We start from the raw sequence: 13977 nt of genomic DNA on the forward strand, positions 1-13977 counted from the left end.
CCGTTCTTGCCATAGTAGGAGCACCTACTAGATTGCCTATTAGGAGAAGCCATGGTAATGGAGTGTCAACCTTGAAAAAGGAGGGTGGGAGGCAGAAGAAGAGAAGGGTATCTCCCGATGAGCATAATACTTTGATAGCCAATGCAGAATGACGCTTGTGGCCCAGAAGGGAGATGTGGCATAAATGGTACCGGGTGCTAGATGCATATACTCCGGTGCTGTGGGGAGCAAAGGTTGAAGTCCACAGTGTTTAGTGGTATGACCGTTCTTGCCGTAGTAGGAGCACCTACTGGACTGCCTATTAGGAGAAGCCATGGTATTGGAGTGTCAATCTCGAAAAAGGAGGGTGGGAGGCAGAAGAAGAGAAGGGTATCTCCTGATGACGCAGTGGAAATAAGGGGGAAAATTAGAAGATGATTCCAAACCCGCAGCCTATCTTTGCCTTCTCCGATACAGAGGATCTTCTTGGTGTACGAGGAAGCATAGAGATCGAAGCTCAGTTGAGAGTACAGTTGACAGTGATGAGAGTGTGAGAGTGAAGACATGACTCCCAATGCAATCTTGAAAAGAGTGTGATGTGCAAGTACATAGTACAACCCTTAAACCTTAGGGTTGTTAATGTGTGTTCACACCCGAAAGGTATAAAACACGATAAGTGTCCAAATAATTGTGTAACATAAGCACATAAAATAAAGGAGAATAAAACTGGGGAAAAAACCTTCCCGTAAGGAGAGTAAAAAGTGCCCCAGTGTTCTACTGAGGATCATCGACACTCCTTTGTGAGCGTAGACGTTAGTCAAACCCAACAAACCCCCCTCAAGTGAAGAGTGATCAACATACAAGGGTTATCCACCAAAGGAGATCAAATTTAAAGCATTGTGGAATGCTTCAAATTTGTCACGAGGAAGAGCCTTGGGGAAGATGTTTGCCACATTACTTGTTTTTGAATAGTAGACAAGGCTGATGTCACTTGCATGTAGCCTCTCTCAGACAAAGTAATAATGAATCTCTATGTGTTTCGTGCGTGCATAAAACAGTGGGTTTCGTGCCATTGCAATGGCACTTTGACTGTCAGTAAACAAAGGAGTAGGTTCCGTGATAGATACATCAAGATCAGCTAACAAACCTATTAGCCATACACATTCAATTATGGTATTGAAAGCTGCATTGTATTTAGCTTCACAAGATGATGTAGTAATAGTGGATTGTTTCTTGCCAAGCCAAGAGATGCAAGATGAGCCAAGAAAGAAACAATTTTCACTTGTAGAGTGAAGTGAATCAAAATCACTAGCCCAATTTGAATCACTGTAAGCATGTAGTTCTAGTGGCTCCCCTTGGCATAAAGCAATCCAAGAGTCCTAGTCCCTACAAGTAACGAAAAACACGCTTCATAGCTTGCAAATGTGATATGCGTGGGCGGTGCATATATCTGCTTAGGGCTAAAACTGCAAATTGAATATCTGGCCTTGTGTTGCACAAGTAAATGAGACATCGAATTGTTGAAGCATACGTATGGATATCAAACAAATCACTATCATCATGCAAGGAGAGCTTGAGTCTAGGTTCCATTGGTGTGCAAACTGGCTTGCAATCCTGTAAGCCAAACCTCTCAAGAAGTCTACCAATATATCTGGACTGTGACAATCCAATGCCTCTAGCATGGTGAATAAATTGAATGCCCAAATTGTAGTGCAAAGGCACTAAGTCCACATCTCAAAAGTTTGCTACAAACTTTGTTTGAATGCTGAAATCTGATCTGCATGTGTCTGTGTAAGCAAAAAATCATTAACATAAAGACATATGACCATCAAGGATCCCCCCTCTTTACATACGTAAAGTGTAGACTTTGATGAGTTGTTTATGAACCCTTGGCTGAGTAAAGAGGCATCAATCTTTGCATACCAAGCTTGGGGAGCTTGCTTCAAATCATATGAGGCCTTTTTCAGCTTACACACCAAGTGTTCAGATCCCACAATTGCAAAATCAATGGACTGCTGTACATACAATTCTTCTTGAAGTTCCCCATGTAAAAATGCAGTCTTTATATCAAGCTGGTGCACGGTCCATCTGTAATGGGCAGCCAAAGCAACCATAGACCGAACGGTAGTCATGCAGGATGGAAGAGCAAATGTCTCCCCATAGTCAATGCCTTTTTTTTGTGCATAGCCTATGGCCACAAGCCTGGCCTTATATTTGTCAATGGATCCATTTGCATTCCTTTTCAGCTTATAGACCCACTTTGTACCAATGGCTTTCTTCTCAAGAGGCGATGACACTAAATTCCATGTTTGATTCTTTATGATAGAATCAAACTCAGCTTGCATTGCTGCCATCGAGTGCACACTATGTTGTGCATCCTTAAAAACATTTAGGCTTCTCATCATCAAGTGTATTTCCTGCCATGACAAACTCCATTGTATGTGCACCATCATACATACGAGCTTGCCTTCTAGTACGACCCGCAATATAAGCATCCAAATGACTATCATTCATAGTCTGCAAATACCATCCAGGACTGCCTAGCTTCGTGACTGTATACAACTCTTGTTGAACTTCAATTCCAGCATCTTGCTGAATATTGGGATCAGCCACAGGCTGATTTTCTGCATTACCCAATGGAGCAGCTAGCTGAACATTAAGTTTACTTGTTGAAGCTCTAGTTGTATCACCAAAAGAAATGGGTAGGAGCCCTTCAAATACATCATTGGCATCTTGATATGTATCAAAACTAGCAATGGATAATTCTGACTTTTCGTCAAGAACCACATCCCTACTATCAAATATTTTCTTGGAGACAAGATCATACAATCTATATCCTTTGCTCTCATTGTTGTACCCTACAAAAATGCATGTAACAGCCTTGTTGTCCGACTTTTGTCTTAGTACCTTGGGAATGTCAGCATGCGCAAGACACCCAAAAGTACAAAAACGTCCAACAAAAGGTTTGTGACTGTTCCAAGCCTCAAAAGGCATAATATTCTTTAATGCCTTGGTAGGGAACCTGTTCAAAACATGATAAGCACACATAACTGCTTTCATCCAAAAACTATGTAGCAAACTCTTTTCTTTCAACACATATCTAGCCATCTGCATGAGTGACCGATTCTTTTTCCCTGCAACCCCATTTTGCTGTGGAGTGTATATAGTAGTGTTCTGATGGACAATGCCTTTTTGCTTCAAAAAATTATTCTGCATGGAGGATATGTATTTCCCCCCTCGGTCTGAACGGAAAGTCTTAGTCTTGTAGCCAGATTGATTTTCAGCTAGTGCTACAAAAGCCAAAAATGCATCATACACCTTTGACTTTTTCACCAATGAGTAGATCCAGAAAAAATGAGTAAGGCCATCAATGAAAGTGACAAAATAATAACAGCCACCCAATGACTTTGTTTATGTAGGACCATATACATCCGAATGTAGAATTTGTAATTTGGCAGTGACCTTAGAAGCAATATCACGAGGAAAGAAAAAACGCTGCATTTTTTCCAAAATGCATCCGTTACATATAGGCTCAGGAGGTCTTTCCAAGAGAGGTAATCCATCTAGTATCTGTGTATGCTGCATAAGTATCAAGCTACCATAGTTGACATGCCCCATGGGAGCATACTATAACTTTGCCTGTGACAAAGCAGGAGTAAGAGTAGATGCTAGATAGACCGACTGATCAATTGAATAAGTATCTAACTCATATAGTCCATGACATAATGTGCCAGTCAAAATCAAAGTCATGAGTTCTTTATCTCTAACCATACATTTCTCGTCGTCAAATGTAACTGGCATACCACACTTTGCCAAAGAAGAAATGAACAATAAGTTCTTCTTTATTCTTTGCCCAAGTAATGCATCTTGCAAAAGGACAATAGAGCTATCATTGGTTGTCAACAGAATCTCGCCAATATCTCTAACAGGGTAAGATACATTGTTCACGCATTGCACAGACTTGCAAACAGGAGTTGCAACAACAAAGGAAAACAATTTTCTCTGGGATGTAATATACGTAGAAGCACCACTGTCAAAGAACCAAGTGCTTTCATCCTCAATAGAGCTATATGCTCTATCAACCCTAGAAGAGTCATAACTGTAAGTGTAGAAACAATAGCTACGGTCTACGACCAAAGACGCGGACTCATAGCAATAGAAGGTGCATCAGAAATAGACATGCTTGACTCCTTCTTCTTGGATATGCAGTTCTTACATTTTGTGATGTAATGATCTGGCTTCTTGCAATAGTGGTGCTTGTCCTTCTTGGGTTGCATGCCCCCCATAGAAACAGGGAACGGCCGTTCTGGCCTGTAGGAACGGCCTAACGCATTCCAAACCCTCCAAGGAGGTGAAACGGCCAGCGAACATTCCCTGCCGTTCCCTACTGTTTCTTGCTATTCCCCCTGCCATTACCTGTTTCGAACGGTTGTTCTAGGCCCATTGACAAATTGACGTTTTTTCCGGTTTTTTCTTTTTGCTTGGGTCACACTCCTACCACATGTTCACCCATCTCCATTGCCTAATGTGCACACACTAATCTCTCTCTCTCTCTCTCTCTCTCTCTCTCTCTCTCTCTCTCGGGTTGAAGATTCAAAGTGTCAAGACAACCCACAAGCTAATTAGGAGTCCATGCAAAGTTCAAATTTGATGCATTATCAACTCTTGCAAATCACAATCAAATTTCAGCCTATCCTCAATTCCAAGGTATTCATCTATTTATATTGTCTAATTTCAAGGGAAATTGGGATAATTTTGGGGCATTTAGATCAATTTCAAGCATTGAGGGGTATAAGGGCAATTAGAGGGACATTCTTTGGGGCAATTTGGGTCATGCATGGCATATTTGGGACACTTAATATGTGCCGTTCCCCCCGTTCCCGTTCCCTGACCTTGGACGTTCCCCCCGTTCCCGTTCCTGTTCCCATTCCCCGTTCCAGGTAACTATGATGCCCCCCCTATTTCTTGTTGCTCTGTGAAGTACCTAAACTCCCAGAACTCTACGGAGCATTTTTAGACTGGTTGCCCTTGCCCTTCTACCTTGACATTAAATCTTGTTTAGAGGCTATTACGTCCACCCCACTGTTTTTTCTTGTTTGCTCTTCTTATAAGAGTAAACTAACCAATTGAAGGAAAGTAAGTGACTACGGGGAAATCCTCATGGTGAGATTGAAGGCCGTATGAAAGGCCAAATAAGAGGGTGGCAATGAATTCAAAGTAGTAGAGATCAACTGTGCATCCGAATAATACTCATCTACATTCACGAGCTTCTGATGCAAGTCTTGAAATTTTTTGAGATGATCTTGTATAGAATTACCTTCATCCATCTTCACATCCTCAAGTTCTTTCTTCAAGAAAGAGATGTGTGCCTTATTTTTTCCAGCAAATATCTGCTCAAGTGTTAGCCATGCTTCTCGTGAAGAAGTTGTAGACCATATGTATAGGATGATAGACTGCTGAATTGCCCATGTAATCAATGATAATGCTTGAGCATCCTATGTGTCCCAAGCCTTTTGTGTTGTTGATCTCTGGGAAAGTGGCTGGAGTTGGAGTGGGCTAAGCAGTCTGAGTGGGCCTTTGACCACGTCCTCTTGGAGCAGGTGTTACAAGAGCCACAACTCTTGGCCAAAGTTCTTCACCACTGACATAATCCCAAAGATTTTTTGCAATCAGCACATTCTTCATCATAAAAGACCATAGAGAATAGTTGTTGTCATCCAATCTATCCTTCTTGGATACATATGTAAATACATCACCTTGTCCCTAATTGGCCATGATAAATGTCACTGTTCAAAGTGCACAAGAGCACCCTGCTGTAATTAGCAAGCACCCTATTGTAATTAGCAAAACTGATCACACTTTGTCAAAACTGTCCAATGTACATGCTGTCCAAGGCACAAACAGTGCTCAACAACACAAAAAATGCAAAAGCCCCAAAATTTTGTTGTCCAAAATGCACATATTCAGTCTATTGCAGACTAACACTGATGTACATTTGTCAATGTCTGAGGTGAATTCAAAAATCCCAAAATTTTGCCCGAAAATCAAGAAATCTCTGCAATAAATGTGTCCTGGACATGTACAGAAACAGAGATAGGCTGCTCGGGAAAAGCTCTTTCTAAAGATCAAATCTGAATAAAACATTAATAATTTTTTCTTCGTATCTATGATACTGATTGAGCAGAGCTGGACCGGGTAGACTTGTGGCAGCGGCGCAGTTGCAGGACCAGGTGGGTGGACTTGGCAGACCTGTGGCTGAGCAGGAACAGGGCATAGGCTGATGAGGGTTGGGGTTGCGCTGTTGTGGCGGAGCTGCTAGAGCAGGTTGCACGTGGCTGGGGGTTGGGCTGCAGGACTGGAGCGCTTGAGGCAGACCTGCCTGGTGGCGGTGCAGGCCAGGAAGCAGAGGTGCAAGAAGCGGATGTGCAAGTGGTGGCGCTAGCAGATTGGCGGCATCCAGCTGGAGTAGGTGGCTTAGCTGGTGAGCTCTGTAGTTGCAGGCGGACAAGCTACTGGTGTAGAGAATGAAGCACAATACCCAATGCAATAGACTGAAAGAGTGTAAACTGAAAGTACAAGGTACAACCCTTAAACCTTAGGGTTGTAGGGGGGTGTTCACACCTGAACACGGTAAGTGCCCGTAAGTGTGTGTCATAAGCACATACGAAATAATACCATAAGTCTGGGGGAAAAAACCTCTCCTACTGAGAGTAAAAAGTGCCCCAGTGTCCTACTGATCACCGACACTCCGATGTGAGCGTAGGCATAAGTGAGGCGTGAGTGAAATACCCAACAAACCCCCCTGGAGTGAAGAGTGATCAAGAGTACAAGGATCATCCGCCACCAAAGGAGATCAAATTTAAAGCATGGCGAAATGCTTCAAATTTGTCACGCGAAAGAGCTTTGGTGAAGATGTCTGCCACATTACTAGTGGTAGGACAATAGACAAGGCTGATATCACTTGCATGTAGCCTCTCTCTGACAAAGTGATAATGTATCTCAATGTGTTTCGTGCATGCATGAAACACTGGGTTCCGTGCCACTGCAATGGCACTCGGACTATCAGTGAACAAAGGAGTAGGCTCCGTAACAGATACATCCATATCAGCAAGCAAGCGTCTAATCCATACACATTCAACTGTGGTAGTGAAAGTTGCCTTGTATTTAGCTTCACATGATGATGTGGCAACAGTGGACTATTCCTTTCTAAGCCAAGATATGCAAGACGAGCCAAGAAAGAAACAATTGCCACTAGTGGAGTGACGTGAATCATAATCACCAGCCCAATCAGAATCACTGTAAGCATGTAACTGCAGTGGTCCCCCCTTGGCATAAAGCAATCCAAGAGATCTAGTACCCTGCAAGTAACGGAAGACACGCTTAACAGCTTGCCAATGTAACTTGCGTGACTGATGCATATATCTGCTCAGGGCTGAAATTGCAAACTGTAGTGTTGCATAAGTAAATAAGACATCCAACTATTGGAGCATATGTGTGTATATCAAACAAATCACTGTCATCATGTAATGATAGTTTAAGTCCAGGTTCCATTGGTGTACAAACTGGCTTGCAATCCTGTAAGCCAAACTACTCAAGAAGTTTACCAATGTATCTTGATTGTGATAACCCAATACCTCTAGCATCATGTATGAAATGAATGCCCAAGTAATAATGCAAAGACCCCAAGTCTGACATGTCAAAAGTTTGCTGCAAATTTTGTTTAAATGCTGAAATCTGATCAGCACGTGTCCTTGTAAGCAAGAGATCATCAACATAAAGACAAATGATCAGCATGGATCCCCCCTCTTTACATACGTAAAGGGTAGACTCAGATGAGCTATTAATGAACCCTTGGCTAAGCAAGAAAGCATCTATCTTTGCGAAACAAGCTCTAGGAGCTTGTTTCAAACCATACAAAGCTTTTTTCAGCTTGCATACTAAGTGTTCCAAGCCCTCAACTCCAAAACCAATGGGCTGCTGTACATATACTTCCTCATGAAGTTTCCCATGTAAAAATGCAATTTTAATATCCAAAGAAAGCATCTATCTTTGCATACCAAGCTCTAGGAGCTTGTTTCAAACCATACAAAGCTTTTTTCAGCTTGCATATCAAGTGTTCCAAGCCCTCAACTGCAAAACCAATGGGCTGTTGTACATATACTTCCTCATGAAGTTTCCCATGTAAAAATGCAGTTTTAATATCCAACTGATGCACAGTCCATCCATAATGAGCAGCCAAAGCAACCATAGACCTTATGGTCGTCATACGGGAGGAAGGAGCAAATGTCTTCTCATAGTTAATGCCTTTTTTCTGTGCATAGCCTTTAGCTACAAGCCTTGCCTTGTGTTTGTCAATGGATCCATCTGCATTCTGTTTCAGCTTGTAGATCCATTTTGTTCCAATGGCTTTCTTCCCAAATGGCAAAGACACCAAATCCTATGTTTGATTCTTAGTGATAGAATCCAATTCAACTTTCATTGTTGCCATCCAATGCGCACTCTGTTGTGCATCCTCAAAACATTCAGGCTCCTCATCATCGAAGGTGCTTGCTGCCATAACGAACTCCATGGTATGTGCAGTATCATGCATACGAGCTTGCCTTCTAGTATGACCAGCCATGGGTTGTCACAACTCTATAGAAACAGAATTTGTATCCTTTTTCATTAATTTGTATATATAATGATTTATTAAATTTATTTCCTTTGCACTAATTAGATATAAAGAAAAGTGCATTGGAGCTGGCCACTGATGAGTAGTCACAGGTTATGGTGGACCTACGCGGTGGGTTAGAGAAAAGATAGTTTACACTTCCACGTATATGGCCGATTGGGCGCCTGTGACCAGAACTTACGCATATCAGGGTTAGACTCGCACACAGAAAAGATTGATGCCTTCAAGTGTGGGCTAGATCCACCAGAATAGACAGTTACAATCAACAAGATGGCATGATCATGAAATGCTTGTATAATGTGCATGTGTGGGCTGAAAGCTTGAAATGCACATTTCTTTGCATAGGAAAGTCACATGAAGATTCTGATACCGTTTTTGCGATGTACACGGAAAAAGCTTTCATATGGCACCCATATTTGGGGGGGGGGGGGGAGGGGGGGTCCCTAAATTTTAGGAGGTCCCTAAATTTTAGGAGCCTCGAATTAGCCTAAAAATGCTAGTCTTAAAAAATAGGGATGTCATTCTAAAAATAGTAAGTTCTGTACTCTGACTGTGCTTACTAAATTTGGTTGTTTCTATTCTTGACAGTATTCAGCCCAAAAAGGAAGGCCATAGAGAAGAGACAAGTGTCAAGACACTTGTCACACAAGTTTCCAAGTGTCCCACCACTTGTCACATCTCATGACATGTGGCTGGACACTTGTCTTGTGCTACTCCACTTTTCCCTTTTGTACTAGCTCTTCCGTCTCCTATAAATAAGAGCTCGTTTTTCTTCATTCAGCATCATTTTTCTTTGCTGTAAACTCATGTATAGCACCCCCAGATAGCCAGAAACTGGCCCCATCCATCCCCATCATCATTCCCCGCTTCTCCATTATCAAATTCCTCCATATTCCCTCTTCTATCACTGCTGTTTTACAGGACAGCAAGCCTGTAAATTCATTACAGCACCTCCTTCTCAAGCTCTTTCTTCCATTTTAGCAACAAGAAACAAGCCCTATCCATGTACTACTATTCAACGATGGAGAAAGGCTAATTTCCCCTCTTTCTTCTCTCATACTATAAAGAAATCAGTTCTTATCATTGCATAATAGATAATGCATGTGTGTTTGTACATCTTTGCATGATCTTGTGAGAGTGAGAATTACTTCTCCTCACTCTCAGGTTGATTGTAATTGAGCTTTTCCCTAAGGGACTTGGGTTGAGCAGAAATACATTCCTTCGGGGGGGGGGGGGGGGGGGGTTGCCCATCTTCAACCCTCAATCTTGTCTCCATTACTTTTACATTTTCATGGCTGTAATTTTGTGAGTAATTTTCATTTTCAGCTTTAAGTGTTCATTCTCTTTTATATTAAATCTCAAAAACAAGCGAATATCATCATTGTTAAGCATACTACGTTGTTCGGGGCGTTTACATGGGTGCATCCAAATGACTATCTTTCATAGTCTGTAAATACCATCTAGGCATTTGTCTTGCCTCCTGACTGTGCATAAGCTCTTGCTGAATCTGCCATTGGATGCTAGGAAATGATATGCACCAATTGCTTATCAAAGAATAGGGGCTGCTTATTGAGGAGAAGATAAAAGGAGAACAACCTAACAGAACCCAGGTGGACCAGCAAAGATCTCCTCCACACAATCAATTTGAAGATGAGATGTTAGTCATTGATGGATCTTGGCTAGCATGGAAATCTGGCGAGTGAAGAAGAGGACAACACGCTCGTGAAAGGTAGAGGAGGAGCGAAGAACCTCTCAAGTATTCACCCATGTATCCAAAATCTCCTTCTCCGTGCAGGTAGGAGCAGCTCGATGATTATGTTTGACATACTCCTCCAAAAGAGAATTTGCAAACTTGAGGAATTGATCCCAATTTGGTTCTTGCAAGTCTAGCGAAGTAGAAGCCACCTGAGCATACAAGCGAGGCAGAGAATCATCCAAGTCATGGGCCTCAGGAGCAGGAGTAGATTCATCATGGAGATGCTTGCTGCATTTGACATATGGCTGAACATCAGGGGGAGCAGAACCATCTCATTGATGCAGGGCACCATGTCTTCTTCCATTGTGTCTTCTTTGATGTCCATATCAGATCCAAGGCTATAGTAGCTTTATCCATATCATGCATATGTGAGCGCGCCTTCAAGGAATGGGAGCAGTGAGGTGTTCGTTGTCTCTTTCTCTTTGTTGGGCTGTGCCTCCAGGCAGAGGAGGCATGCAGGTCTGTAGTAAGGCACAGTCACCATTAATGTACATGGCATGTCTATTGGAAAGCCTTAGGATCTAGATGGAGATTATCTACACATTCCATGGTCGATAGGATAAATTGAGAGTGACTCTTAAGTATATGAGAAGGAGAGATGCTTTTGTTCTCACATGAGACTCATGGACCTTCTACTACTTTGATACTCCTATGGTTTGGTACTACAACCCATCTGATTGGTTGGTTACCCAACTATTTCACTTGTAATATACTAAGTAGTTATCCATAAGGGTTTATCTTGTGCTTTGTGTTTTATTTGCGAGGATTTTCCCAAGGGTTATTTTTAGAAATTTATTTTCTCTGAACAAAAGATTTCTAAACATGTGCTCCATGATGTAATTGACGGTGGCTGGTGCATTGGCTAAACCAAAAGAGACCAAGAGTTCATAAGGACCAAATGAAGCTCAAAAAGAACTTGGGTATGAGGGATGCAATGCTCTCTCTTGTGTAAGCTCCCTCACCCATGGTGTTGAGTTAAATTGGATGTGTGTTGTGACCTCTGCCCTCACCCGTGTCATGGTCCCTTATGTGCCTTCAGTGATCAATTGTAAATAGCTCCCTTATGAATATGAGTTGCTTCCCTCAAGATGGGCCCTTGTTCATTTATTCTATGCCTTGTTGAGCTCATGTGCCTTCTAAGTGTGTGATGTGCTGTGTTGGTGCCAACGTGGGTTTAGCGATCTTGGGGATTTTGTGCGCTTTCATGCTGCAGGTATTATGAAAGCTCTTTATGAGACAATACAAAAATGTTAATGAAATCCCAATTTGAGACTTCTATGCAAGATTTGTGCATTCTAAATTCTCAGCCTCCAAATGCATAGTGAGCAAATTTTTCAGGACCATCCCATCCTGTGATTGTGACTGTTTGTTTCTGAGGAGCTAGCCCACATGGTATCGATCCCTAAAGTGTGCAAGTGTGGCCCTAATGCATGCCCAGTTGGGTCATGTAGTGGAGGTGGGCACTATCTTTATTCTAACAAATGTATGGATGCACCGTAACTTTTGAATACTCATCAGTGACCAACTCTAATGCACTATTTTAAATGAATTCAAATTTCAAAGGAACAGGTTAAACCAATCAAGTTTGCGAATTTCAACATAGAGGATGCAACTTGTTTTTCCTTTGAGTGGTGGTAGTGTTTAGGAGCATTGGCTTGAAGTAAATTCAGGTATGTTGTGATCATGTTATGCTTGTAGCAAAAAGAACTTTTCTGGTGGTCTTTAAACAAACTTACATCCAGGGCACAGAAGCTTGCAGTGGAACATGGATTTTCAATGTCAGCAGAAGAAAAGAGGAAGGGAAGCAGAGGATGTCTATGCTTAAAGAGCAAGATGATGTAGAAGTCTTAGCAAGAAATATTTTGAAAGAAAAATTCCAGGTTGACTTGTACATCCAAATAAAGGAAGAAAAGCTACCATGAGCCTGTGTGTGGTAGATAATTTTGAAAATGACATTACATTTATAGTATCCTGGAATGTTGCAACTTGTCCCATTTGTTGAATCACTTTTCTTTTTTCTTTGTGATCCTGAACATATAAAGTGCTTTGTAGACCATGTTGGATGAAAGACACTGTAAAGAGGTTACTGATATCTTCAAACGGCTTGACCGCGATAAAAGCGGTTCGTTTTTATCTATTCTAACTGCACCTAATATACTGAATTGAATGGTTCAGAGCATGTCTTGTTTATATTGGTGAAGCAAAGGACATAAGAATTAACTTATCTGTGTTTAGAGATTATGATGTAATATTGATGTACACAGGAAATGTTATTTCCTATATAAAACATGTATAAACTGCTTGCTTTTCACATAATACACTCTATTGAATATGAAATAATTATTAGAGTGTGAAATAATTCTTAAATCCTCCAATAGGGGCTAGATGAAAATATCTAAAATGTAGTTTGCACTCTTCTTTTTTTTTTTTTTTTTCAATTCAGCACCTAGTGTAGCTTTTTATAGACTGATTGTGGTTAAGCCTTCTGAAGGAGTAGCTGAAACAAATGTGAGATCTGCTATGCAGCATCCTGAGAAATGCATAGGATTGTATTTAGGGATGCCAGCAAGTGATCCATGAATACTAGGAACATGCTATGCGTCCTGTAGATTAACACCATAATTACAAGTACATAAAGTGAAAAAGGTTATCTACAGAAAGGACCACTGGTTACTGAATCATGCATAGGGTATTCTGAAAATCTATGATAGAGGAGGAACTTAAAGAGGGCTTAAAGTCAGGGGACTTCTTGACTCAAATTGGATAATGATAATAAGTTATCTGAAAGGTGATAAGACTAATAGCAGTTCCAAGAAGGGAGAATGGCCAGGATAAGTACTCAGGAACCAATTAGTCATGCTACTATGCACAACAAGGGTACACCAGCTCCAACTTCTGGAACATCCCTGTTTATGTCATTGGGCAACAAGGTAGCTTCACAAGCTCCAGCACGTCAAGGATTTTATAGACTACAACTCCTCTTCATTTTTGTATTTGCATCTGTCAAGATGGCTCTTGAGGTATCATGCGTCAGGCATGTGGATTGCTTGAGCAGGACGGTTGTGCTGATCTTCTTTAGAAGTATCACTTTTTTCTACCAAAACTATGACTTGACCTTGATGTATTTGCTCAGAATGGCTAGGTGGGGTAGAGAGATGAACCTCAGAGGTCCCAATCACCTACAAACAGAAGGGGTCCCTCAGAAGAACATCCTGTGGACTATCAACATCCACTGTACTCCCTATAACATTGATCACAATTGTTACAAACAATAGGATTAGGGATCCACAGCTGAAGTAGGGGCATCTATAGCAAAAAAGAAAAAAGGCATGGTATGAAAGGGCAGTGATTGCCAACTGCCCCACCTTACCAATGTTGCCATGAGTTTTGAAATGGCACGTTTCATATGGGTTTTGTAGATAGGACATAGTTCATTATAGGTTAAGAAATGGGAAGAAACATAGCATCCAGAAACATCAGAAATGCTTAGAAACGAAACGTTAGAAACATGTTTCGTAAGTTTCTTTCAAGAGGGGGTAAAATAAGAAACACGGGTTTTTTAAAATAGAGA

The 13977-nt window shown here is 41.4% G+C and overlaps 1 protein-coding gene across 5 annotated transcripts in view; it reads left to right on the top strand.

The window, feature by feature from the left end:
• Positions 1-13977, top strand: part of LOC148029565 (uncharacterized) — a 136507-nt gene that overhangs the window by 105038 nt on the left and 17492 nt on the right. For 4 of the 5 annotated variants that reach the window (XM_087688434.1, XM_087688436.1, XM_087688433.1 and 1 more), the window contains exons 11-12: positions 12149-12286; positions 12459-12528. In XM_087688434.1, coding sequence (XP_087544560.1) covers positions 12149-12286; positions 12459-12528 — 208 coding nt within the window. The remainder of the gene's footprint in view (positions 1-12148; positions 12287-12458; positions 12529-13977) is intronic. The other variant, XM_087688437.1, reaches the window with a different exon arrangement.

This window comes from Lygodium microphyllum, chromosome 11 (assembly GCF_053477565.2).
Source record: "Lygodium microphyllum isolate KBCC chromosome 11, Lygodium_microphyllum_v1.1.10, whole genome shotgun sequence".
Taxonomy (NCBI): domain Eukaryota; kingdom Viridiplantae; phylum Streptophyta; class Polypodiopsida; order Schizaeales; family Lygodiaceae; genus Lygodium; species Lygodium microphyllum.